Consider the following 24,608-nt stretch of genomic DNA (forward strand, 5'->3'; position numbering starts at 1 on the left):
AAACCGGCAGATGTGGATGGGTTTCTACCTAGCTGTAAAGTCGTATATCTAGTAGAATCCCTCTGTGCTATTTTCAAAAACTGAGGTATTCGAAGAGAGAACTCGAGCTGTTCCAAGGGTATACGAAATAAGGAGCTAGAGCTTCCAAGAAAGTCCATTGTCCATAGGGGATGCTGTTAGAAAGGGTTCAAGAATTCCCTTCCTTTTTGTAGACACGAGAACTTCTGAGATTGATATGGAAGATCATTTTCGGGGGCGCTATTAAGTGCGAGGGTTTATTCAGTCATTATTCGGGATGGATGTTATGTTACTAAACCCTATGATCGGAAATGTGCAACCTGCAAGCGGAGGAAATACGAATTCCTGGCTAATGTTCGTTGATCCAGAGAGCAATGGTTTGTTCCCGACAAACGCATGTCCTTATACATACGGCCATTAGACATTGACAACAGATTTTCCTGCCTGACCCGCCGTTTGGTGGGGGGCGGGGCTGTAGATGGTAATTAGGTATATTAGGTAGATAAGCTTTTCTCCAGGACACTGAAAACAGGAAGCAGTCATGTCCTAGATTAATGCGTTAAGTTGATAACGCGTGAAATAACAGTATAAGATATCTACCTTTATCTACATACAGTCCTAATCTCCCTAGTATCTTGCTTACACAAGTTCAGTTTAGTTTAGTTTGGGGTGAGCTTCATGAGGCGACCATTTGCACCATCCTCGATGACCCAGAGAGCGCCGTTCTTGTCCTCTCGAACACCGCGCATGCGCTTACCCATTGGGATACGCTGGGCCTCTTTGGCCGTATTGCCCGTGATAGTGACACGCACAAGTTGTTGCGAGCTGAGACCGGTGATGATGGCGTTGCCCTTCCAGCTAGAGAACAGGTTGCCCTTGTAGATGACGAGGCTAGAGGGGGAGATGACGGGGACCCAGAAGGCCTTGGGGGCCGTCATTTCGGGGCGGGTGCTGTGCTTGGGGATGGTGCGGCCATCGTAGTGGCTGCCCTCGCAGACGACCGGCCAGCCGTAATTCGCGCCCGACTCGATGAGGTTGAGCTCGTCGCCGCCCATGGGGCCCATTTCTACTTCCCAGAGACGTCCCTGTGCGTCCCAGTCGATACCCAGCGGGTTGCGGTGGCCGAGCGACCAGATCTGCGACTGAATGGCTCCCTGGCTGGCGAAGGGGTTGCCTGCGAAAGCGGTGCCGTTGTCGTACAGCTTAATCATCTTGCCCAAGTTGCCCGTCATGGACTGAGCGGGTGTCATCTGGTTGATCTCGCCCGATGAGATCCAGAGGGCACCGTCAGGGCCGAAGAGTAGACGACAGGCGAACTGGAGCCCGCCTGAGGCTCTCTGCGAGTGCCGCCAGATTACCTCGACCCCCGACAGCGCACCGCCGGTGCCGCTCAGCGTCAGTTTGGCCCGCGCAACGGCGCCTCCCGCCCCACCGCTGCCGCTCTCCGCGTAACTGATGTACACCATGCTGTTATTCGCGTAGTCGGGGTGCAGCGCAATGTCGTGCAGTCCGCCCTGACCTCCATAGGCTACCGCAGGTACTCCCGTGATGCTGCCCGCGGTCTTAGTGGCCGGGTCTACGAGACGCATGTTGCCTCGTCTTTCGTTAACGATGATTCGATTGTCGGGCAGGAAGGCTATCGCCCATGGCTCCTGATGGCTGGTGATTACTTCCGACTTGAACGGCTGTTGGGCCAAAGCACCTGTCACCAGTGCTAGTGACAGGGCCAGAGTGTGCGTGACTGAAATTCCGAGATGCATCATGTTTTCGGCGCGCCCTTGCTTTGCTTTCCAGTGTGTTGTATTCTTGGACGATTGAGGACCGAGTCGCTCACATATTATAGACTCTCATGCGTGCCTGCTCCTCCCAGGGTAGTGGAAGAAGGTTCAAGCAGCGAGCAATCTCTAGGGAAGATCAAGACTGAATATATAGATATATATATATCCATATGCATGTATGCATTGCCGGCACTGCGCCGGCACGTACAGATTTACAGCCCTAATATACTACATATCACAGGTAGGCATGTGTATAGGAAACGGCAGGGCGTGGGCAACCTCTTGCCGAACATTAGGCTATTTCCGCCCTGTGAATGACGTTGTTGGACGTATACTAGAGAATGTAACGCGACATTCCTGAAAACATACATGCAAGTTATCTTTTCAAAGACATTGCATGTAAGCTCCTAATGTTGAAATAAAGACGGCAAGGAGTTGTTACGCAACAGGGCGCAAGAGCTGGTATTATTCTATGCATTCTAATATTGTAAGTTTACCAACATTGTCTAAGACATTGGGAAAGATGATTTCTAGCTTGTGTAAGGGTGGATGTAGGTAGGTCACACGAACAGAAAATTCACTGTATCTAATGCCTAGTTGGCCGAAGAAAAGATTAAATAAAGTTCAATGTGCACCGAGTAGATTGTATAGGTTACAAAGGGTCAATGAGGTTGATTATTAGACGAATCGCTACCTCCCTATAGAGTAGGTATCGATTGTTATATATGATACCCAAGGGACCCCGGCCTTATTGCCATCAACTGTGTGCTCTGTATGGCCTTGACTCTTGCGTAGAGGACGACGCTCCCACCATAGTTGACCATAAAGCAGCGAGCCTGGATGGCTCTTGATTTCCTTGGCTACTTTAACAAAATACAGAGCTAGGCTTTACCAGAAACAGTTCAATCAATGCATCTTTTAGGCTTCGGGATCATGGCAATTGGTGCTCCACGTTCCGTTCGATGAGAGATTGCTTCACCTGGCATTCAAAGCTTGGAAGCATCTTTTCAAAGATAAGTGTCCAAAATAGAACTCAATTGTTTCAACATTCCCGACTGTTTGCACCTACATCCCTTGACATTGGTTATGCTGTTCTGACAGTATTCGGAAGTATCGTGGGGCATTCTTGGCATCTTGATTTCCAACCAGATTTGCTTCCGTCTCATCAATCATGGTAGAAACATGGTTTCGACTTGGCAACGACCCACCATCATAGCATTCCGCTTGATGTGAATGAAGGCTCGGACACCGGAGACGATAATTCCCACTAATTGTCCGACTGATGGTCGTTCCTTTTATTTCGCAATTCCACGATCTATGTCATGATCATCGATAATGCACTGCGACAGAATGAACGGGACTGCATCTAATTGGCCTCAGCAAACATATCTTTTTGCTTTTCTGCAACTTTTTCTTGGTGTACCCGGACGGAGACATAGCTTGCTCATGCACGGATTTAGTTCCTGGACTGAATGTGTCTACAACGTCCGATCTGCGATCATGTTGTTTCTTCAAGAGTTGTCCTTAAATACCTATACATATACGGCCAGTCAGGTACTGACACTGTTCATCTTCACACAATTGGAATTACAGTCCAAACCTCATATCTTTGTACACAATGGGATACTCATTACTTCTTTCATTATTGGTTCTAGCCAAAGCGACTGCAACATTAGCGGCCGACACGGTAACCGAAAATCGTTCCATTGACGATATCCACAAGGCAGCTCTAGCAGAGGGTGGCGTGGTGACTTGCTGGCATGGTGGTGACGAAAAGAATCGCCAGGATGCATTGAAGGAAGCTTTCGAAAAGCGATTCCCTGGCATGACTCTGAATCTCACAGTCGATCTTTCCAAATATCACGAAGTTCTCATTGACGATCAACTTACCAATGACAACGTCTTTGTCGACAGCGCTATCTTACAGACTGTCCACGACTATGCTCGTTGGAAAGATGAAGGTGCCTTGCTCAATTACGCACCCAACGATTTCGACAAAGTTCATGAGGCGTTCAAGGATGCCGATGGTGCATACTACGGCATTGGTGTCTTTGGGTGGCGAATCGCATACAACAATAAGAAATGGACTGGAGACCCTATTCAGGACTTCGAGGACTTTCTAAACCCTGAACTCAAAGGTCGTATTGTTAGCACATATCCCAACGATGACGATGCGGTGCTCTTCGCTTATGATTTGATGTAAGTGCTTGACGACCTCGGAAGAAAAGCTTGAACCAAGTCATGCACTGACGATCTACTAGTATGCAAAAGTACGGCAAAGAATGGCTGGATAAACTCATCCAACAGGATGTGCGCTGGGTTCGAGGGTCCATTACGCCACAAACCCTTGTTGCAAACGCCGATGCCAAAGAGGCAGCTACTTTCATTGGAATCTCTCCCAGCTTGGGCCCAGATGTCAACACTACCCTTCCGACCGATGCACAATACGTTACCTGGCCTCAGACAGCAGCTATTTTAAAGAAGGCACCGCATCCCGAAGGTGCTAAATTGCTACACAACTTCCTTATCAGCAAAGAGTGGCTGTTCACCAGCCCTAAGACCACGGTGCGAACCGATGCTCCAGCGGATTACCCCGACATCTTCAAGACGCCTAACACCAATGTCACCGCTTTTGGTCCATGGATCGCAGATCGAGAGAGGGTGGAGCGCTTGAGGTTCTGGTTTGAGAAGAAGCTTGGAACTCCTCAGGGGTTGAGCCCTTTGGATGACGATCTGTAAAATTAAGAAACTTCAACTTCATCGCATTTCATTCGTTGTACATAGTTTCAACATCTTTCATTTCTTGATTAGTTTAGAAGTTCTGATACATTTCCTCTTTCATAAGCGCCACCTATTCGTGCCCACAATACTCCCCACGTTCCTAGCAGATATTCATTATTGAATAAAAAGGGATTACAAGCTGTGCCTTTCTTCCTCTCCAACATGAGCAGGGTCCTTCTCAAGGATCTCGCTCTTCATGATACGACCCTTCTCAGTAGCCGCGTGGCCACCAAGAAGCGCAGCATCGCCATCAAAATGTCTGGCAATTTCCTCGAGGGGAGTGTTCTTTGTCTCAATGTAGAAGAACCAGACGAAGACAAGTTCGAAGCCAAGCCATGCACAGTATACGATGTAGTACTTCCATCCAATACTCTTGAGCGCAATGGGGTTGACGTACGTGTTGAAGAAGAGAGCGACGTCGACCATGGCGAACATGTAGCACATTCCTTTAGCACGGAGTGAAAAAGGCAGAATCTCGACAGTGTACCCGACGAGAAGACCGGACCACGCAGTGTTGTAGAATGTGTAATAGAGGAAGATCATGGCAACGACTGCGTTTCCGTTGGCCTTGACTTTGGTTGCATCGTATCGCTCGGAGCAGATCGTCCAAATAATGAAGACGAACATCATGCCCCCAGTCGCAATGAGGAAGAGAGGACGGCGACCAATTTTGTCGACGAAGAAGCCTATTCAATGTTAGCTTTGGATCTTGGAGAAATTTATCAAAATGCAAAACATACACATGGTGGTTGCGATGATGCAGTTCCAGATGTTTAGAACTCCATTGATCACCAACTGCGTGTTAGGGTCTGTGATACCAATGCCGTCAAGCACACCGGTGATGTAGTACGACACGAGTCCATTTCCAGACCATTGACTGAAAAGACCGGCAGAAACCAAGATGAGCAACCTGTGGCGGTTACCCTTGGTCTTGAACAGCTCAAGCCATCCAGTTTGCTCGGCCTCTTTCTCGATAGCGATTGTCTCCTTGATTTCCTCGTACTCTAGTTGGACAACCTCGTCGTCGACGTTGCCTTCAGCATGGACGTGGGCAAGAACAGAAAGTGCCTTTTCAGATTGGCCCTTTGATATGTACCAACGTGGAGATTCGGGAACAAACCAGACGCAAGATATCTGAAGAAGCGATGGAAGTGCCTGAAGAATTGAGGGAATACGCCATGACCACTGGCTTGCGATGTTGTTGGTACCAAAGGTGAGCCAGGCAGCGATGATTGAACCAATGTACCATGTGGTGTTGTACACTGTGGTAAAAATAGCTCTGTGCTGAGGACTAAAAGAACGGCATTAGGCTTATTTATACCTTCCAATAACCGAGTAAACTTACTGGCAGATCTCCGTAATCAACAGTGGAGCAGAACCGTGAGCGATGGCTACTCCAAAGCCAAGGAAAAATCGCGCAGCAATGAACATCTGAAAGTTCATAGATGCACTCTGAAGAATTACTGCGAAGATCATGATGATCGAGCCAATACAGATACCCCATCGTCGTCCGAGTCCATCAGCAATATATGGTGTTATGGGTAAGGCGAGAAGTGAACCCAAGAACATGATACCAGAAAAGAGTCCTTTGATTGACGCCGAAGGATCGCGCATATCTAATCATCTGTCAGTACTTCCAAATTTTATTGAGTCATTCTTCACCAGCGACTTACAATCCTTGAATTGCTTAAGTGACAGGAGACCATTGACCATGGAACCGTCGTAACCATTAGTGGCGCTGGTCAAAACCACAAAAAATAGGAGCAAGTATGTGTTTCTCAGATTCTTCAAGCTGGTCCATTTGATGTGAGGAAATTCCTTGCCCGCCACCTTAAAGTGACCAGGCGTCACTGAAGTGTCACCAAGAGCTGTAGCACCGCCCATGATTGAGTTCACAAATGATGCTCAGTGAAATAGAGTTTCACGGTAGTGATAGAAGACTATCGAGTCAAACTGGAGACAACAACAAATGCATGGCAGCCTCACGACTCAAATATGTCGTGAATAAACGGTGCATGTCCGGACGGCAGGCATCGACGGCGCGGGTCTTTACCCGTCAACCATCTAGCCCACAGAGTGGCGTAAATACTCTTTGCTCTTTGGTTTGGATACTGAATTGAAGCATCTAGAAAACATACAGAAGCTTTTCTTTACCAATGAACAAGGAATAGATCCATGGGCGGGCCTCGACTGGGATGGATGATGTGGATAAAAGCGGTTAAATCCTTCGAAATCCATCAAGCACGATTCAAACGAAACACCGTCCTTATATGGACGGGATCGCCACATGGGCGCAATGCATGTCGAAACTTGTGACTAGATGCCTGGATGCCTACCTCGAGATAACTCGGTTGCAGGACGGGAATTAGATTGGATGCTGAGGGATTTCGCCAATAATCTGGTGAGTATCTCCCGGTTCAAGGGAAAACCAAGGCAAACGGCCATGGGTCGACAGCAAGACCCTTATTGCCGGGGACTGGTTTATTGGCAGAATGGATATTTGGAGACGCGCAATTTACAAAATAAGGGTTCAATTTTGGATGTTGGGTTTTCTGTTCCTGGGTCTAGCAACATTGATATATGAAAGCTCAACAGTACAATATCAAACAAGATCAAACATTGTTCAATACATATTTACCTATCTCATGCGTGATGGTCGTTCATGCATTGTTCACGCGACTCTGCACTCCAACTTCATAAGGAACGACGGCACGATAAGCCGACTTGTACCCCAATCAGCCGATCGTACGACCTGACCCTGCTGGTGCAAGATCCATAAGACTCGGGGTATGCCTACAACTCTGGCAATAAGGCAAGGTAGGTAGTGGAGTCAAAATGTAATTGGTAGATATTGATCTCACGTGACAACAACTAATGCAACTTGACAATTCGGGAGAAAGACCTAGGAAGGGTCACCCTACAAAGATAGCAAAGGGTGTCGTTGCAACTTGAAATTCAATGGTAGCAGATATACACGAAATAACAAATACACTGTGTTCCATTCATTTATTGACAATTGTTCATGTTGAGGGGGTTTCGGACAACCATTGAGCCCGGCTGAGTTTATTTACACACAACTCTCAAAGGACGTCAAAAGCTAAGATCTCATGCCAGAGTTCCAAGGCAAGAGAGTGTACTGTAGCCAGTAAACACTCTTGACTGCTTGCGATATACCTCGCTAAGGCACTGTTGTAGGCATAAAATACTACCATGGGGCCAGCCCGACGTACCAACCTTCTGTACATATACATATCCAACAACTGTGCCGCAATTTCTTATTATTGTCGGAATGATCGCGCCTGGAGGGAATGCACATTCTCAAAATTCTAGAAGGCAGAGACTTTTGGCATTCCCTGCCTGCTGACTGCAGGTCTGCCAATCGTATATCTCAGTGCTTGGTTTCCCTGTGCTCGGTACCACCAATGACACCAGCGGGCTTCTCTTTGCTATGCAGGCTGCCACTTTCCAGATCTGCTGGCACAATTCCGTGGCCTGCAGCAACCGGTGGACCATTCTCGCCCCAGCCATGCTTTGAAACTTGAACACTGTGCTTAACCGCATGCTTCCCGTAGAACAGATAATCGATCTCCTCAAGCGTGAGGTTCGATGTCTCGGGAAAACAGAAATACTACCGGATGATTAGTGTCCACATTGAAACTCCAATCAGGCAGAAGACTCACAACGAAAGGAACGAATAAAAAGTTAAGGATCATGAAGATCAAGTATCCCTTCCATTGCAAATTGTTGATGAGGGAGGGAGTGATCATGACAACACAGAAATTCCAGATCCAGTTAGCAGAGATACCAACAGCAGTTCCCTTTGCTCGAACATGCAGGGGGAGAATTTCTGGAACATAGCTGGGACGAATGGTCAGTTGTTCTGTCTCTTTAGCCGCCGGAAAATGAGTACTTACACCCAAGGGATACAATTAGCAGTAGCGCCGAATATCAACATGTACTACGCGTACCATCAGTATCATAGACATTGAAGGATTCAACGGGATACAATACACTTACGGTGAAGAAGAATGCAACACTGGCCGATGAAGTCGCTTTGGCCAACGCCTCTGACTTGCCTTGAAAGCTGAGAAGAATAGCAATCATCATCATGGATATTCCCAAGCCGAAGGATCCCCACATCATTGGCTTCCTTCTTCCTATGCGATCGAGAAAGAAGGTTGGGTAGAGGCTGCCGATGAAAAACATCATGTTGATCACCCCACCGAGCAGCAGTGAAAGGTTACGTGATAACCCAACGTTTATCTGGAGAACTGAGGTTATATAATATACGACCAGATTTATTCCGCCCATTTGATTCATAAATTGCATAAAATATGCCAGTAAAACGCGTCGTCCAGTCTGCACTTCATCGCGCTTCAGGAGCTGGGACCATCTGTATTCGCCATGTTCTTGCTCAACCTTCAAGGCCTCCAGGACATCCTTATTTTCCTTGGCAATCTTTGGAGTATCCGGTGTACCATCGTATACATCGCAGAGAATCTTAAGTGCGGCTTCGTTCTGTCCATGCTTGTACAAATATCGAGGAGACTCGGGGAGACCTGGCACCATGGCAATGACGAGGAAAGCGAAGAGGATCTGACAGGCGATTGGAAGCCTCCAGGCAATCTGTCCTCCAGCAAAACTCATGCCGTAGTCGAACCAGTATGCGATTACAATTCCGACACCGACGAAAAGAGGTTCCGACGAGACCAATCGGCCTCGCCTCGAGGCCTCGCACAGCTCTGATTGATACATAGGCACGGTAGAGGTCTCAATACCAGTCCCGATGCCCGTAATAAAGCGAGCGACCATTATATGAGGAACACTGTATGCGGAAGTCTGAAGGACGGCCCCAACCTAATTGTATCGTGAGTCAGGACTCAAGGCAGAATGCATTGGTTACTTACGATAATCCAGATCATGGCAGTCAACATCGCCAGTCTCCGGCCGGTCAATTCGCAGATCATGAAATTGATGACGCAACCAGTGAAACAACCTAAATTGTAGATACTAACGATGATGCCTTCCAGGCCAGGAGACGGGTGATTGAAGGTGTTCAAGAAATCCTCGTTACCAACAATTCCACTGAAAACGCCCTGATCATAACCAAAAAGTACGAAGGCCAATTGACAAGCGATGGTAATTGCCCATCGTAATGGGCGACCACGCCCATAGACGTTGAATTGTGGAAGTTTAGTGCCCCACATCTTTTTCGTATCTCAACGCAAACGAAATTGACAGGAAAGTGTTGCGATGAGGGTGAGGGGAACATAATCGCAATGGACTACCGCATCGACGTATATGTACTATCCACAGTGAACCGCACCATACCCCAGGACCTAGAGACTAGTTCCCAGACCCACAGCCACGTTTCCCGGTAATTGAGGGGGGCCAGAACCATATTGCACATCACCTCATGATGTTCAATAGCCAAGGTTACTATGAGGCCATGGTTCGGTGGGTATTTTTCCTTGTTTCGTTGAATTGGTACGCTTTGTGACAATCTTGGACACTAGATTTTGCGTCTAAGGGAACGGAACTATACCGAGGCAACCTTCAAGGCTCAAGCTTTCGACAAGGGTAGTAGCATTTCATCATCGAACATGCTGTTGAACAGGAAAAGACGCAAGACGTTTAATGGATACGCAGTAAGTACTCCATATACGGTTGACAATATTTGACATTCCAACCCTGGCTTTTTTGCCCGTCCTACAGCATTATTTATTGAGGTAGAAGGTGTCATTCGCTGTATAGTAGGAGAGAATCTCTCAAAACGACACGCTCGAATGATGATGTCAGACTCTGGCGCCCATTCCCGTCCGGAAACAAAGACCTCATAAACTTGGCGGGGAATTCATTCGAGTCATGGGTCTGTGGGGCGAGAAAGCGGATAAGGAACAACGACACCTCATTGGACCACGAGTTTGTCAAGCCATCGATCCCTTTGCCCCGGAATACCCACTTGGGTAAATCTGGGGTTCTCGTTTGGACTCCATAGTCGTTTGGCGTCGTACTCGGTGGGGACGCCTAATAAACTTCCTTGCTGTACAGGCTCGGTGTACGAAGCCGATGTAACGAGCTGGTACACATTGTGCAAGCCTCCCGCAAGCCCTCCGCATCGTCAAGCATTTCGATTTCCCACTAAGCATATATAACAAGTGGAAAGCTCATATGGCAGTACAACACACCGAGGGAATTCTGCAGTTTCACAGAGGTGAACAAACCTGTGAAAGACAGCATTGCGCCTAATAAGACGTGTTATGAACAACGATATGACCCCCTCGAGGTTCTACCATGGAAGTAGTATGCTCGTCGTTTATTATAAAATCTATGCTTCTGTATGCAAAAGCATTACTGTCATACAGAGTCTATTGGCCAAATCTGTAAACAGCTGGGAGGATCTCAGGATCTCGCCATTCCTCGGGATATCTGGTGCCTATAGATACTCATTTTGGAAAGCCGATCAAAAAAGCCATTGTGCTGTTGCGACACGATAATCACGCAGTAATCCTTGCAATGGCATTCTAACGTTCTTCGTAAAAGCTGGCTGCCTTCCAAGTCTGAGCAGATACTGTTCCATGCATGGAAAGTGGTAGCAACTTCCACCAATCACACATTTTGTTGACGTCGGGTTTAAACCCCCTGGTGCACATCATCCCACCGAGAAACAATTTAATATTCCGAAGTATTCAACATTATTTCGAATCCAAGTACAGAGGGTTGACATGTAGGGATGGCCCGGCCCCTTGCTAGTATTTCATGCCCACAACAGTACAATCGCAAGATTTTATTGCGAGGAACTAAGACCATTTACTGCCTACAGTACACTCTTTATTGATGTATAGAAGATCACGAAGATAGCAGGTGGCCTGCCCGACGTGCCAACCATCTGTAGTTACTTGGTAGAGAACAACAACTTGTACGTGGGATGAAGACCGCTTCACAACTCAACAAACTCGCCTCGACCAACGTTCCCATCCTTCCAATCGCCCAAAAACGTTCTAACTCTAGTTGCCATTTTGGTAATTTCAAAGCCAAAATGATCATAAATGTACTTTCCAGGCAAAGAGTGACCATACCCCTTCATATTGATGCCAGCATCTGCGTATCTTTCCCATCCTAGACTCATATATGGTTCGATGACAATAGCTGGGACACCCTCGTTTCTTCTCAACACCCTTCTTTGGTATTCAAGTGATTGCTCACGGAACAGCCTGTGTGACGGAAACGAGACAATTCGGGCCATGATAGAATGTTTCTCAAGCTCGTCTTTCACTTTTACCGCAAAGCTGAGTTCCGCACCGACGGAAATGAGAGTAACGTCGGCATCCTTCTCCTCCTGCAGAACATATGCTCCTTTCAACACTCCAGAACGCTTGGTCAAGCCTTGGAGCTGAGGAATTGCGTGTCGTGATACGCTAATCATGGACGGTCCGCCTTGGTATTCGATAGCAGCCTTCCATGCGCCAGCAACTTCCTCGCTGTCACCTGGACGGATATATTCCTGATAAAATTAGCAACTACTCGCTTCTCATATAACCAGGTCGTACCATATTTGGCATTGCGCGATACAACGCCGCTAATTCAACGGGTTGATGGGTGGGTCCATCTTCTCCAGCGCCAATGGAATCGTGCGTGGCAATGTGTATAACCTTCAATTTCTGAAGAGCACCCATCCGCACTGCAGGCGCAGCGTAGAGATAAAACATGAAAAATGACGAAGTAATGGGAATGATCGTTCCAGGGGAAAACGCAGCAAGTCCATTGGCGATAGCAGCCATTACATGCTCACGAATACCGTAATGGATGTAGCGTCCTTTGTAAGATCCCTGTTTCCCTGACATAGGTTTTAGGGATGGTGGATTGAAAATCTCATAATCCTTGTATGTCAAGTTGACGGATGGTGTCAAATCTGCAGTACCGACCATGAATGTAGGAATTTCTGCTAGTAATCTGGCAACTGTGAGATTATTGGATTTTCTCGAAGGTGTCGGATCACTAGGATAGCTCGTCGGAATCAATGACTCCCAGTTGTCTGGCAGCTTTCCGGCCATTCGATCTTTCAAAGTTTTCGCAAGCTCAGGATGTTCCTTGCTATAGGCCGTAACAAGGTGTTTCCATTCCTGAACAAGCTTCTCACCTCGTTGAGGTAGATCGGCGTAGAAATCCTTCACCTTTCCAGGGATAATGAACTTCTCTTCCTCGTTCCATCCATAAGCCTTCTTCATTGCCTTTACATTATCCTCACCAAGGGGAACACCGTGTGCCACTGCCTGACCGGCGACTGCGCTCCCAACACCAATAATGGTTCTGATGTTGATGAAGAGGGGTCTATCTCGCTCTGGAGCTCTCCCCTGTTCTAAAGCAGCAACTATTGCTTCGACATCATTAACTCCATCATGTATATTGATGATCTCCCAGCCGCAGGCCTCCATTTTCTTATTGACATCTTCGGTGTTGGTAAGGTCCACGCTTCCATCGCAACTAATTTGGTTATTGTCGTAAATAACAGTCAGATTTCCAAGCTTCAAATGGCCAGCATAGCTGAATGCCTCGCAGCCAACACCTTCCTGCATACAAGCATCTCCAACCATACACCACGTGTGATTATTTACCACCTCGTACCCAGGCCGATTGAACGTAGCAGAAAGGTGCTTGCTGGCGATTGCTAGCCCCACTGCATTCGCTATGCCCTGACCAAGCGGCCCTGTGGTGAGCTCGATACCTTCATGCTCAATCTCAGGGTGCCCAGGGCAGAGACTATCGGGGCGCTCGGAATGATATGACAGTAGTTGCTCCCACGTCATCGCTTTATAACCTGACAAGTAAAGGTTTGCATATTGGAACAAGCATGCATGTCCATTCGACAGAAGGAAGCGATCGCGGTTGAACCAGTCAGGCTGATGAGGCGCATATCTCATCACATATTTCCATAGCGCTACACCTATCGCTGCCATTCCAATGGCAGAGCCGGGATGCCCTACGCATCGTCAGTTTGACAAGAAGGTAAGTATCAACTTAGGCTGCTTTACATACCCATGCCGAACTGCTGGCAGAGATCTGCAATAAGCAGTCTGAAACTCTGCAATACTAATTGTATATCATCTTTGTTCGTTTGCGCCGGAACAGTTGGCTTTTCTTCTTTCGCGAGGAGGCCATTGACAGTAGCCTCGCCATATGCTGTTGTCCCATCGATATTTGGCATATTGTCTCACTGTGGTACCTCAAAGAGGCCGAGATGTCACGATGCAATGGTTCGAACTTGATTGCATTCTAATCCAAATGTATATTTGCACTCATGGAGTTGTATCGCAGATATTACGTCAGAATAACAATTCATCATCGGGTTGCCAGATCGGGGTGATCGTCATGGTGTACAATAATCTGGAGTTCACTATTGAGGACGATTTGTTGATCTGCCATTCAGGGTCCAGCAAGTCCTCCACAAATGCGGGGTAAGAGCGTAATGGAATTCTTCCGTGAGACTTCTATGGCTTTGTCTTGTTGCCAATCATTTTCGATGTGCTCGAAGCAGTAATCGCAACCACTTCCAATTAGAATACGTCGCGGGGAGACCGTCGATGTCGCTATAGATCGTATTGTTAGGAAACCCGCAGGTTGTTGATGCAAGGGGGATTCGTATGTTCTACGGCTCCATCAAGGTTGTCGAATTACTCGTAGCATTACTCGTGGTGCAATCTCGAAGCTTTGTTATATCTTCGAAAATTGCCTGTAGCACTTTCAGTTCGGAAATTGATTCATGGACTATCTCTAAATATCTACAACCTGTTGCTTTGTTTTTGTCCTTCAATACGCACAATCTCGGGCAAAGTTTCCTCCAGAGAAGGCCGTGACGGTTTCCAATGAAGCAATGACCTTGCACGAGACGACCCAAGAACCGCGTTAGTGCCCCATAGAATGGAGGCATGCCCCGAGAGCGCGTCGACCCCTTGTGCGTCAAGTACCTTCTTGACTGAACCTTCAGGGATGAGATCTTGCTTCTTGGCTTCAGCCGCGATCTTTTCAGAAAGTTCACCAAACGTCTGCCAAAACGTTAGTTTTTTTACTTCACATGAGATGAAGATAAGCAGGCTTACCAAACTTCCGTTTTCTGGAGTGTAAATTCCCTCATCATTCCACAGGCCGGGTTTAGTCTCCGCCGCAGCGTCAACAAGGGAAGCGAAAAGATCGGAAAGATCATGTACATGGATATAGCTCCAGCTGTTCTTTCCTTCATTCAGACGGAACCCTTCTTTCAATTGCAGTGTGACGCGCGCAATTTCGGGCGCTTGAACAGATCGCTGATTGCCCGGCCCTCGCCCTTTTCCATAGATATGGGGTCCAACAATGAGGGCCGTCTTGACCTTGGACGAATCTTGCCCGGCAACGAGATTGTCGACATCTCGAGACGGATTGTTCTTGATAGTAGATAATATCTCTTTAATATCTCTGATATCGTCGTATACCTTGTCAGACTCAAATCCAAACCTAGCATTCTTGATCTCGTCGATGGCGAGCAGAGTGGCACCCGAAATCTGAATCCAGTAACCTGGCTTACTCCGTGCAGGATCTGTCAAGCCCCTTTGGATGGCCTTGGAGCTGGCAATGTGCTTCGTGGAGGCTAGGTGGAGGACAATGTCCGCATTGCGGGCCTCCTTTTCGACCAGCTGGCTATCATCAAGATCTCCTTGAACAACCTTGACGCTGGGATATTGACTCGAAATTTGTTGGGCCTTATCTGCGTTCCGGACCAGGGCGGAAATGGCGTACTTTGACGCAGCAGACGAAGCAAAACGATGAAGAAAGTCACCACCAACGAAGCCTGTTGCACCAGTCCTTCAATAACGTAAGCAAATACAACCCACAGGAGACTCAGAAAGATCAATTGAGCTTACAAGAAGACCTTTGCCATTGTGACTGTTCGACTATCTCGTAGGAATCGAAAACTGAGCGACACGTGACAGTTGCGAACGTCCTCTAGCGACGTTACTGGATGGATGAAAGGTTGCGATTCTCTTCGGGTTTGGCAGCTTTCACCTTTTGCAGGTTTATAGGTGTGTAGTTTGAATGCTTTGATTTCAAATCCACTTACATGTGTTTTGGACTAAAATGTTGTAATAAGTTTGCCATGTCGACAGAAAGGCGTGCTAGGGATGGTGAACGGAGTGCGTAACCAATCAACGGCGCCTCGGAATGACTTGCTTTCAAAGCAACCCCCGCACCGAAGATTCCATCACGTACGTCCCGCAGAACCTCCCATACTAGACGAGCTTTGGGCAACCTCTTCCGGAGCGTTTGTCAAATAATGTTCTTGAAAGTTCCAGTTCGGAATGAATCATTTATTCGATAAATTTCACGATTTCGCTCAGTCATTCCGATCACATGAACTCCGACCTTCTGCAAGGATTCTCCAATGCCTGGAGCCGCTCGGGGACCACAGGAGAAGCGCGCTGGTCGTCGCAAACACTCCTTTGGTGGCTGTCGGACGTGCCGGAGGCGCCATGTTAAGTGCGATCAAGTGAGGCCATCTTGTTTGGCATGCAGAGCAGTCAATGCTGTGTGCGAGGGCTATTCGTCTGACGTGCGATGGATGCCACCGGCCACACTGTCATCGGCCACCAGTGGGCAATTAGAATGCGATGATTCGAGTAAAAATACCACTCGACATCATCTGTATTCAGGCACGTCACATAATCCTAGTACATGCCATGAGCCAGGCTGACAAAGTTCCATAGAAGCGACAAGAAAGTCAATGAGCAAGGCTTTGGTAGCCAAGTTAGGATCCCACTCTGTAGACGAATCCCTCGCTGAGATTGAAACCAAAACCAAGGATGCCGAAGGTGTTAATGGAGGAGATGTTTCTGTTGGGCCCTTCGGTATACTCAATTTCGAGTGCCCAGTGCCTCATGCGCATCTAGCAATTCCTATCGCTGCCCCAGAACATCCTAGAATCGATGTTTCGGATATGATGCAAATTGATGCGCCGAACGATAATACAACTCCAGTCAGCCTTGAGGGCATTGCCGACCAGCAAAGGCCTATACCTACTATCATCGATTGGTTTGACCCCGTTCTTGGATATGACAGCTCCTTGCATTGGGCGGATCTGCTATCACTTGACTTTGATACAGCTAATAGCTTGTTGCAACCCACCACACAAAATCCACTCGACTTCTTCTCCTTTGACAATCTCTCGCAATCGACGCCGCTTGAGCCCATTTCGGAGTATCCATCTCTCAATACAGGTCAATTGGGAAGCCCGCCCCCGTTAGAAGCTGGGGCCCTCCACGAAAGCCAACGGCCACATACTACAGTTCAGGTGGATCGTACTGTAACCAAGCTGGAAGAAGTAAAGTCCGTCGAGGAGGCACAATTCCTGCTGAGGCATTTCAATGTCCATGTTATTTCCCAGATGTCCTTTATACCCCAACAACCCAAGTCTCCTTGGAAAACCATGCAACTACCAGAAGCCATGCATACACTGGCAGATCTTTCTTATCTTCATTCCGGTACAACAAATCATGCCAATGCATCAAATCTCTACGCGCTCCTAGCTTGCGCGACGTACCATCTGCAGAAGAATGCTTCAATATATAGTGCAGAACCAGAATCTTACTGGCAGCATCTTTTCACTCGATTAAAGGAAAGGGCCAAAAGGCACCTGCAGATTTCTCTGCGCGATGAGTCGCGCGGCAACAGCAAGGCCAAATACAAGGAGCAACTAATGGCCATTCTTAGTATGCTGGCCGTGACGGTAAGTATGTTCTCCCCCAGCAGACAAAGCATTCTCACTGATTAATGCATCTCAGAGCCTGACGGGGAGGTTCAAAGATGCTCGATGTTACTCAATAGATGCAGAGCGCCTGCTCCGTGTAAGAGGACTCGCAAAACGTGAAATATCTCGAAGGTGTCGCATTCTTCACCACGTATATAGTTGGATTCGTATAGTGGGGGAGAGCACATATGTTCTCCACGACTACAAATCATACAGTCCCATTGTCGACAATATGAGCGCTGCTTACAGAGCTGGTGGTGGTCGAGACATAACCGACATCCAACGAGCCTCTGCAAGCTCTAGGTCTGGACACAATGCGCGACTAGATGATTTCCTACGTTTAGAACCACACTCGTCAGACAGTGATCTTGATATCGAAGACACTAAGGAGCACGAGCCCGCACTCTATGACATCCACCTCGAGGATTCACGGCAGTTCAGTGGGACACTGTATAAGATCTATGGCATTTCCGAGACCTGGCTGAGTCTCGTATCACAAACGACGCGCTTAGCAAACATCATCGACGCAGCGAGTTATAGCAAAGAAACGGATATCAAGTTCCAGGACTTCCTGCAGAAGAGGGCCACGCGACTCGAGCACATTATCTGCTCTTTCGCCCTCAAAGATCCGCCGAGCGAGGACGAAGACGACGAGGTGGTTCAGCAGCCAAACCACTACATGCTTCGTGCCCTCAACTCTGCTCTCGTCATTTTGTTCTATCGTCGTGTGCGCAATGTAAATCCATTGATATTGCAAGGACATGTTGACTCGGTCGTCCAATCTCTTCGGGATTTCGACGCAGGTATGGCTTCGCAAGGCATACTGGGGCCTGGGTCACCCTGGCCTGCATTTATCGCGGGATGCGAGGCACTCTCGCGACGAAACAGGAAATTTTTGAGGCAGTGGGTTGAAAAAGGTGCGCAGAAGTGTGGATTCGAATACTTCAACATGGCACAACAAATCATGCAAGAGGTCTGGGATCGACAAGATGAACCGCCAATGGCTACTGATCCTGGCTCTGGAGGGTCGTTGAGGACAGAGGCTTCTGTAACAAGACATCACACTTGGGTGGATGTTTCAAAGGAGAAAAGTATTTGGGTTACATTGTTTTAATGTAGTATATTCTATGTAACTAAGTATTCCACATACCCCAGAGCGAATAATAAGATTTCAACAAAGTCACCTCAGACTTTAATTGCACTTGTATCATGAATCAAATCACTCCGGAAATCATTGATCATCTAGACTACTAACGGCCTACCAGATAGCATTCCATTCTTTAAGCTACGTGATCACGCCGAATAAACCTTCGGGTTCGCTATTGCCTAAATTTCGTAGCAACGAATACTGGAAGATCCATTGATGTATCCGTATCTAAACACGCGGGCCATAGATACGATGATGAAGGCACCGGAGGCAATTGCACAGTTTGGCAAATCAATCCTCTTGGTTTAATGATTCGGTATAATTTCGACATGCTAAAGACTTGCTAAAGATGAACATCGCTATATGCTATTTACATTCACAATCTCGCCAAAATGCCTGAGTTCTCCAATCTTCGCACATGCTCGCGGGTGATATCGGAAATAGTTCTGCATCTACATAGTATGTTAGTCCAAAATCCTAGATGAAATGTACGACGAATAGTGACCAACATACCCGGCAAGAGCCATCGTGACCTGGAGTTCGTGCTGGAGAATCTTTAGCGCCAACTCAACTCCAGCTTGTCCCTTGTACTACGAATTTGTTAGCTACGGGAGGTCTGATCGAATGTCTTGCAAATACTTACAGCAAGCCCCCATATTGCTATCCTGCCCATGAAGCAATAACTAGCACCCAAAGCCAGAGCCTTGAAAACGTCGGAACCCCTTCGGATTCCTCCATCGATTGCAAGGGGGATTCTTCCCTGGGCTGCTTTCGCGCATTCCTCCAGGACATCAAGTGTCGCCGGCACCCCGTCGAGCTGTCGACCACCGTGGTTGGAGATGACGATGCCGTCTACGCCTTGAGCAATGGCTAGCTCCACGTCCAATGGGCTGATGACTGAGCTTTGTGTCAGTTGCTTTATACCGGCATATGAGGTCTGAGATACTAACCTCCCTTTAACCAGATTTGCATCTTGGTATTTTTCCGTAGCCAGGGGATGACTTCTTCCCACTCCAAGCTGTCATCTACCTGGATTAGTCGAATGGTTGCCAGTGGGAAGTCAAACTACTTACCGAAAGCTTTTGGTCCATTGGCCTTCTCTTCCTCTGACGTGTTGAATTCTTGTCCGCCCTCAGATAAGATATTTGGGAATGTCATATTCTCGGGCAACGCAAACTCGTTCCGCATCTCGTTCAATCTTCGTCCAAGAGCAGGCACATCGACCGAGAGAAAAAGAGACTTGTATCCAGCCGCTGTGTTGATTTTAGTGAATGGAATCTTTGAGGGTGTACATTAATAGTGGTCATACCCTCTGCACGCTTAAGTAATTGGAAAGTTATGTTGCGGTCTTTGACAACACACATCTGCATCATGTATGGGTTTCCAGACGATTGCTGGATAACATCCTCGAGCGAGGTCGTCGCGTACGAGGATAGGCACATAGGGATTCCAAATTTGGCGGCTGCTCGAGATGTTCCGATTTCGCCATCCGGATGTGCCATACACTGCATTGCACTAGGGCTAAAACCAAGAGGAAGTGCGATCTTTGATTGTCAGCGAACCAAGCAACGACATTGGTAATTGGATCAGGAGAAGTACTTTTACGCCACAAATCGTAGTCGACGTGTCTAGGTTTGAAACATTTCTTAACACTCGCGGGATTATTCGATATCGGTCATAGGCAGCTTCGTTATCTCTCAAACTGTATTTTGTGAGTATGGCTAGTTCTGAGCACATAATTTGAGTGCATTGAAGCCCACCTCAGCATGTCCATGGCACCATGATTGTAATACTCTGCGCAGGTTCAATAAAATGAGCCACTAGTAGTTTTGTCCGACCTACCCTCATAAAGCTTTGGCAGTTTCCGACTGCCATGCTCCTTCAAATCTCTGATAGAGAACACATGAGGATCCAAAGTGGGTGCTCGGTTGGCCATTGCGACAGGAGACAAAAGGGTTGCAACGAAAATGCGTTCACACAAGAAAATCAATGAGGAAGACAATAGACAATATTAATATTAATAGCTCTGAAGCCTGGGAGCTTGGGTACGATGCGCCGAAGCTTATCACGCAACAGAGTCAAGCAGCCAGTAAGCGGGGTTTCCTATCAAGGAATGCCTCGGAATCAACTATTGTTCAATTACATGTAGACAGAACCAAAATTCACTCTCGGATAGGTTTCCGAGAGTCTGAAGATGGTAAAAATACACGGAGCAAGTCTACCTCAAGGTGAATTGCTGGTGGCGTTGGGGACCAGCTGGCACGCGTCTCGGAATCACTTGCGCTTTGTACATCCATCAACACTACACCTAAAATCTGGTCATCACATCAATTGTCTAAACCTGGGGAAGTCACGTCCGAAAACTTATGCAATCGTGTTGATTTCTTTCTCAAATCGGTGACATTCTTCGGACCGTCAATATCCCCACGTTTCGGAGTTGTCAAGTGCCACTCGTGTTGAGGATAGAGTACTAAAACGTCAGTCGATGCAGGGTCTATAAGATTATCGTGTTTCCAATAATCCATAAGTATAAGTTGAACTTATATTTCTCAAGCCATCTGGTCATTCATATTGCAACCATCCAATATTTGTATCATTTAAGTTCTACTTTGAAAAAGTCCCCAACCCCACACATAACATAAGTCACAATGGGCAGCGCAGCGACACCACAAGAGCTCACCGGCATACTCGTCGCGCTCGTCACACCTTTCGCTGAAGATGGATCGATATCCGAAGAACGACTCGGCTCTCACATCAACCGCCTCATCGACGCAGGCGTTCACGGTCTGGTTCCTGGCGGCACAACTGCTGAGTTCACAGCATTGAGCCCCGCCGAGCGCAAGCAGAACCTCGAGCTTGTCATCAAGTATGCCAAAGGCCGCGTGCCAGTGGTAGCTGGCATTGGTGCTTTGTATACTTCGGAGGCTGAGGACTATGCCGTCCATGCGGCAAAAGCTGGCGCTGCTGCGATCATGGCCTTGCCGCCCTTCTACGATGCTCCAAACTTGGACCAATTGAAGGAATTCATGGGAGCTATCCACAAAGCTGCTAACCTGCCCATCGTGTACTATAACATTCCCTCGGCGACTGGTGTCAATCTTACACCAGCTGAGCTCGCCAGCCTGAGCGACTACGGCGTCACATACCTCAAGGACACCTCTGGCAACGCACCAGCATTCACAGAGCTTCTCTTCGGACACGCCGATAAGATCACCGCATTCAATGGCTGGGATACTCTCACGTTCTACGGAATCGCTGCAGGAGCCAAGGGTGGCGTATGGGGAGCAGCCAACGTCATTCCCGACCTGGCAGTCGAGCTATGGAACACCGTTGCCGTGAAGAAGGACTTGGTGAAGGGCAGAGAGCTATGGGAGAAGATCTGGCCGATCTGTGCATTCTTGGAGGAGTTCAATTACCCAAGTGCCGTCAAGACTGCTTTGGAGCTGCAAGGCATTCAAACTGGTGGGTTGAGGAAACCATTTGCTTTGCTCAAAGGCGAGCCTAGGACACGACTGGTTGGCTTGCTGAACTCGGCGGGATTGAAGACCGTAGAATAGATGTTACGAGATATGAAAAACGTATATGATATGAGATTATTGAATTGGAATTTAATTAAAATTCTTTACAGCTTAATTGCAATTTGAGATGTATCATGAAGAAACCATACTGTGTAGGGGATTGATACATACCCCGCCATACGACGTAAAAAAGGATGCACATCACAAACCATACCCCACCAGAGCATGTGACTACGTGTTTGAATGCCGACAAGACCAAAAGAATTGGCCCGGGAACGGCGTGTTGACTCGGTACGTAAGACCCCGTCGTATCCAGTATGTGAACAGAGAATCCGACACAAGGCGGCTTAACACGGTCGACAGACGATTATGATCGGAACGACATTCCTTTTCAAGATTGGGGCAAAGATAACAGCGATGAGCACCACACGTGACATACTAGGTAGTTCGGAACTTCTGCGGACTTTACAAGCTCTGATTGGTCGAAATTTGAGGCCCTCAAAGTTGCCTATTTCGGCCTATCGTCTCAAGCAATACGAGACGAACAAGCGTGTACTGTGTACAGGTGCTCGAATGCGTCCCCGCATTGCCACGGCTTTACTCGCCCATATCGAACGCGTTACGTAGCACGGCATTGAGCAATGCCATTTCAAAGCAGACGGATCGCCTCGCCGGTATCGTCCTCGCTCGGAAGCTTCCTCTCCTTATCTAATAAATCTCCCATCCCGCTCCGCAGATCCCTCCGTCCTCGAAATTCCCCATCCTTTCCTCTACGCATTGTAACTACACGCAACATGTCTGGCCTCACAGTAGAACTACAAGCTCCCAATGGGCGCAAATGGGCACAACCGACCGGTCTGTTCATCAACAATGAATTCGTTCCCTCCAGCACCGGAAAGACGATCGAGTCAATAGATCCCGCGTAAGTAGCTCAACTCCCCAGAAATCAACTTCGTGGCCCAACACCCAATCAACCGCACAACCTAACAACCCTCCCAGCACCGAGCAAACAATCGCCTCAGTGCACGCAGCGAGCGCTTCAGACATCGACGCCGCCGTGAAAGCCGCCCGCGCAGCACTCAAGCACCCATCATGGAAGCAGCTCCCGGGAACCGACCGGGGCATCCTCATGGCCAAGTTCGCAGACCTGATCGAGCAGAACAAGGAGACGCTCGCGACCATTGACGCCTGGGACAACGGCAAGCCGTACAGCGTGGCGCTGACCGAGGACCTGCCCGAGACCATCAACACCATCCGGTACTACAGCGGGTGGTGCGACAAGATCCACGGCCAGACGATCCCGACGTCGCCCCAGAAATTCGCGTACACGCTCCGCCAGCCCATCGGCGTCGTCGGCCAGATCATCCCCTGGAATTACCCTCTCGCTATGGCGGCGTGGAAACTGGGTCCCGTGCTGGCGTGCGGCAACACGGTCGTGCTGAAGTCGGCAGAGCAAACGCCCCTCAGCATCTTGAAGCTGGGAGAGCTGGTCAAGGAAGCTGGGTTCCCGCCGGGCGTTATCAACTTCGTCAATGGTGAGGGAAGGGAGGCAGGGGCGGCGTTGGTCCAGCACGCTGACGTCGACAAAGTCGCCTTCACGGGGTCGACAGGGACCGCGCGGGAGATCATGAAGATGGCAGCCACGACATTAAAGAACATCACGCTTGAGACGGGCGGCAAGAGCCCGCTCCTCGTCTTCGACGACTGCGACCTCGAGCAAGCAGTGAGGTGGAGCCACATGGGAATCATGTCGAACCAAGGGCAGATCTGCACCGCGACGTCACGCATCCTCGTCCAGAAAACCATCTACGAGCGCTTCATCGAAGCCTTCAAGCAGCAGGTCAAGGACGTCTCCAAGGTCGGCGACCAGTGGGACGAGGCGACGTACCAGGGCCCGCAGGTCACGAAGGCACAGTACGACCGCATCTTGTCGTACATCGAGACGGGACGCTCCGAGGGCGCCACAGTTCTATGCGGAGGCCAGAAACATGGCGACAAGGGGTTCTTCATCCAGCCGACCGTCTTCACGGACGTAAAGGACTCTATGCGCATCTACCAGGAGGAGATCTTCGGCCCCGTCGTCACGATATCGACCTTCGAGACTGAGGATGAGGCTGTCGAGCGCGCGAACAACACTACCTACGGCCTCGGCGCGTCGGTCTTCACGAAGGACCTCGAGCGTGCTCATAGGGTCGCGTCAGAGATCGAGAGCGGAATGGTCTGGGTCAACAGCAGCCAGGACTGCGACTACAGAATTCCGTTCGGCGGCGTCAAGCAGAGCGGTATTGGCCGTGAGCTCGGCGAGGCGGGACTGGAGGCTTACTCGCAGACGAAGGCTGTCCATGTCAATATGGGCACCAAGTTGTAGATATAGATTATGAAAAGCTAATGACAAAAATTTGAAAATGCCTCCCTGTAACCAAGTACATTGTTTGACGTTGATGTCAAGAATTCAGTCCACTTACAAGTGAACCGGACAGACGATCTATCATTCCAGCGGTTAGCTCACCAAACCAGTAAAATTTCACAACCCAGGGAGACTTTCCCGATTTTCCTAATATAGTAGGCGCCTGTGGTACGAGGTCATCAAG

General features: G+C 48.4%; 10 protein-coding genes across 10 annotated transcripts; 4 read left to right on the forward strand and 6 right to left on the reverse strand.

Annotated features, from left to right (window-relative positions):
* Window positions 1-357: 357 nt before the first annotated feature.
* Window positions 358-1,983, reverse strand: BU24DRAFT_428610 (soluble quino protein glucose dehydrogenase). Its single transcript, XM_033529519.1, has one exon. The coding sequence runs from the start codon at window positions 1,779-1,781 to the stop codon at window positions 678-680; it is 1,104 nt and encodes a 367-aa protein (XP_033378059.1). The 5' UTR covers window positions 1,782-1,983; the 3' UTR covers window positions 358-677.
* Window positions 1,984-3,235: 1,252 nt separating this feature from the next.
* Window positions 3,236-4,535, forward strand: BU24DRAFT_455647 (periplasmic binding protein-like II; the record flags this gene model as incomplete). Its single annotated transcript, XM_033531383.1, has 2 exons — window positions 3,236-3,995; window positions 4,058-4,535. The coding sequence occupies exons 1-2, from the start codon at window positions 3,415-3,417 to the stop codon at window positions 4,533-4,535; spliced, it is 1,059 nt and encodes a 352-aa protein (XP_033378060.1). The 5' UTR covers window positions 3,236-3,414.
* Window positions 4,536-4,703: 168 nt separating this feature from the next.
* BU24DRAFT_81298 (general substrate transporter) lies at window positions 4,704-6,679 on the reverse strand. The gene is made up of 4 exons (XM_033534667.1): window positions 6,251-6,679; window positions 5,923-6,193; window positions 5,318-5,868; window positions 4,704-5,263 (listed from the first exon to the last, which is right to left on the reverse strand). Exons 1-4 carry the CDS (start codon window positions 6,459-6,461, stop codon window positions 4,710-4,712), a joined length of 1,587 nt encoding a protein of 528 aa, XP_033378061.1. The 5' UTR covers window positions 6,462-6,679; the 3' UTR covers window positions 4,704-4,709.
* A 1,106-nt stretch (window positions 6,680-7,785) lies between these two features.
* BU24DRAFT_81318 (putative Myo-inositol transporter 1) lies at window positions 7,786-9,962 on the reverse strand. The gene is made up of 5 exons (XM_033534668.1): window positions 9,485-9,962; window positions 8,595-9,434; window positions 8,492-8,535; window positions 8,258-8,435; window positions 7,786-8,205 (listed from the first exon to the last, which is right to left on the reverse strand). The coding sequence occupies exons 1-5, from the start codon at window positions 9,782-9,784 to the stop codon at window positions 7,966-7,968; spliced, it is 1,602 nt and encodes a 533-aa protein (XP_033378062.1). The 5' UTR covers window positions 9,785-9,962; the 3' UTR covers window positions 7,786-7,965.
* Window positions 9,963-11,517: 1,555 nt separating this feature from the next.
* On the reverse strand, window positions 11,518-13,782 carry BU24DRAFT_455650 (dihydroxyacetone synthase; the record flags this gene model as incomplete). Its single annotated transcript, XM_033531384.1, has 3 exons — window positions 11,518-12,081; window positions 12,128-13,557; window positions 13,614-13,782. 3 exons carry the CDS (start codon window positions 13,780-13,782, stop codon window positions 11,518-11,520), a joined length of 2,163 nt encoding a protein of 720 aa, XP_033378063.1.
* A 529-nt stretch (window positions 13,783-14,311) lies between these two features.
* Window positions 14,312-15,680, reverse strand: BU24DRAFT_401684 (NAD(P)-binding protein). Its single transcript, XM_033525502.1, has 3 exons — window positions 15,473-15,680; window positions 14,675-15,413; window positions 14,312-14,620 (listed from the first exon to the last, which is right to left on the reverse strand). Exons 1-3 carry the CDS (start codon window positions 15,487-15,489, stop codon window positions 14,357-14,359), a joined length of 1,020 nt encoding a protein of 339 aa, XP_033378064.1. The 5' UTR covers window positions 15,490-15,680; the 3' UTR covers window positions 14,312-14,356.
* A 148-nt stretch (window positions 15,681-15,828) lies between these two features.
* Window positions 15,829-18,507, forward strand: BU24DRAFT_380357 (uncharacterized protein). Its single transcript, XM_033524719.1, has 3 exons — window positions 15,829-16,258; window positions 16,313-17,331; window positions 17,387-18,507. Exons 1-3 carry the CDS (start codon window positions 15,991-15,993, stop codon window positions 18,464-18,466), a joined length of 2,367 nt encoding a protein of 788 aa, XP_033378065.1. The 5' UTR covers window positions 15,829-15,990; the 3' UTR covers window positions 18,467-18,507.
* Window positions 18,508-18,875: 368 nt separating this feature from the next.
* Window positions 18,876-20,435, reverse strand: BU24DRAFT_473907 (FMN-dependent dehydrogenase; the record flags this gene model as incomplete). Its single annotated transcript, XM_033532818.1, has 9 exons — window positions 18,876-18,951; window positions 19,013-19,089; window positions 19,143-19,396; window positions 19,450-19,524; window positions 19,573-19,752; window positions 19,809-20,043; window positions 20,099-20,201; window positions 20,260-20,293; window positions 20,342-20,435. 9 exons carry the CDS (start codon window positions 20,433-20,435, stop codon window positions 18,876-18,878), a joined length of 1,128 nt encoding a protein of 375 aa, XP_033378066.1.
* A 684-nt stretch (window positions 20,436-21,119) lies between these two features.
* BU24DRAFT_445035 (aldolase) lies at window positions 21,120-22,356 on the forward strand. Its single transcript, XM_033530674.1, has one exon. It carries the CDS (start codon window positions 21,148-21,150, stop codon window positions 22,054-22,056), a length of 909 nt encoding a protein of 302 aa, XP_033378067.1. The 5' UTR covers window positions 21,120-21,147; the 3' UTR covers window positions 22,057-22,356.
* Window positions 22,357-22,587: 231 nt separating this feature from the next.
* BU24DRAFT_428615 (aldehyde dehydrogenase) lies at window positions 22,588-24,405 on the forward strand. Its single transcript, XM_033529520.1, has 2 exons — window positions 22,588-22,939; window positions 23,017-24,405. Exons 1-2 carry the CDS (start codon window positions 22,812-22,814, stop codon window positions 24,383-24,385), a joined length of 1,497 nt encoding a protein of 498 aa, XP_033378068.1. The 5' UTR covers window positions 22,588-22,811; the 3' UTR covers window positions 24,386-24,405.
* Window positions 24,406-24,608: the final 203 nt, after the last annotated feature.

Source organism: Aaosphaeria arxii (assembly GCF_010015735.1).
Source record: "Aaosphaeria arxii CBS 175.79 unplaced genomic scaffold BU24scaffold_13, whole genome shotgun sequence".
NCBI classification, from domain to species: domain Eukaryota; kingdom Fungi; phylum Ascomycota; class Dothideomycetes; order Pleosporales; genus Aaosphaeria; species Aaosphaeria arxii.

What these genes read in the sequence shown, in the direction of transcription:
- BU24DRAFT_428610 (XM_033529519.1), bottom strand. Translation starts at nt 1,781, where the DNA reads ATGATGCATCTCGGAATTTCAGTCACGCACACTCTGGCCCTGTCACTA.
- BU24DRAFT_81298 (XM_033534667.1), bottom strand. Translation starts at nt 6,461, where the DNA reads ATGGGCGGTGCTACAGCTCTTGGTGACACTTCAGTGACGCCTGGTCAC. An exon ending in TTGATTACGGAGATCTGCCA is followed by an intron (nt 5,869 to 5,922) that starts GTAAGTTTACTC and finishes CCGTTCTTTTAG; the next exon opens with TCCTCAGCACAGAGCTATTT. An exon ending in CATCATCGCAACCACCATGT is followed by an intron (nt 5,264 to 5,317) that starts GTATGTTTTGCA and finishes AACATTGAATAG; the next exon opens with GCTTCTTCGTCGACAAAATT.
- BU24DRAFT_81318 (XM_033534668.1), bottom strand. Translation starts at nt 9,784, where the DNA reads ATGTGGGGCACTAAACTTCCACAATTCAACGTCTATGGGCGTGGTCGC. An exon ending in GTGTTGCATTCTTCTTCACC is followed by an intron (nt 8,536 to 8,594) that starts GTAAGTGTATTG and finishes TGGTACGCGTAG; the next exon opens with TACATGTTGATATTCGGCGC. An exon ending in GCTAATTGTATCCCTTGGGT is followed by an intron (nt 8,436 to 8,491) that starts GTAAGTACTCAT and finishes CATTCGTCCCAG; the next exon opens with CTATGTTCCAGAAATTCTCC.
- BU24DRAFT_401684 (XM_033525502.1), bottom strand. An exon ending in CTCCAGAAAACGGAAGTTTG is followed by an intron (nt 14,621 to 14,674) that starts GTAAGCCTGCTT and finishes ACGTTTTGGCAG; the next exon opens with ACGTTTGGTGAACTTTCTGA.
- BU24DRAFT_380357 (XM_033524719.1), top strand. Translation starts at nt 15,991, where the DNA reads ATGCCTGGAGCCGCTCGGGGACCACAGGAGAAGCGCGCTGGTCGTCGC. An exon ending in TCGACATCATCTGTATTCAG is followed by an intron (nt 16,259 to 16,312) that starts GCACGTCACATA and finishes AAAGTTCCATAG; the next exon opens with AAGCGACAAGAAAGTCAATG. An exon ending in TTAGTATGCTGGCCGTGACG is followed by an intron (nt 17,332 to 17,386) that starts GTAAGTATGTTC and finishes AATGCATCTCAG; the next exon opens with AGCCTGACGGGGAGGTTCAA.
- BU24DRAFT_445035 (XM_033530674.1), top strand. Translation starts at nt 21,148, where the DNA reads ATGGGCAGCGCAGCGACACCACAAGAGCTCACCGGCATACTCGTCGCG.
- BU24DRAFT_428615 (XM_033529520.1), top strand. Translation starts at nt 22,812, where the DNA reads ATGTCTGGCCTCACAGTAGAACTACAAGCTCCCAATGGGCGCAAATGG. An exon ending in ATCGAGTCAATAGATCCCGC is followed by an intron (nt 22,940 to 23,016) that starts GTAAGTAGCTCA and finishes CAACCCTCCCAG; the next exon opens with CACCGAGCAAACAATCGCCT.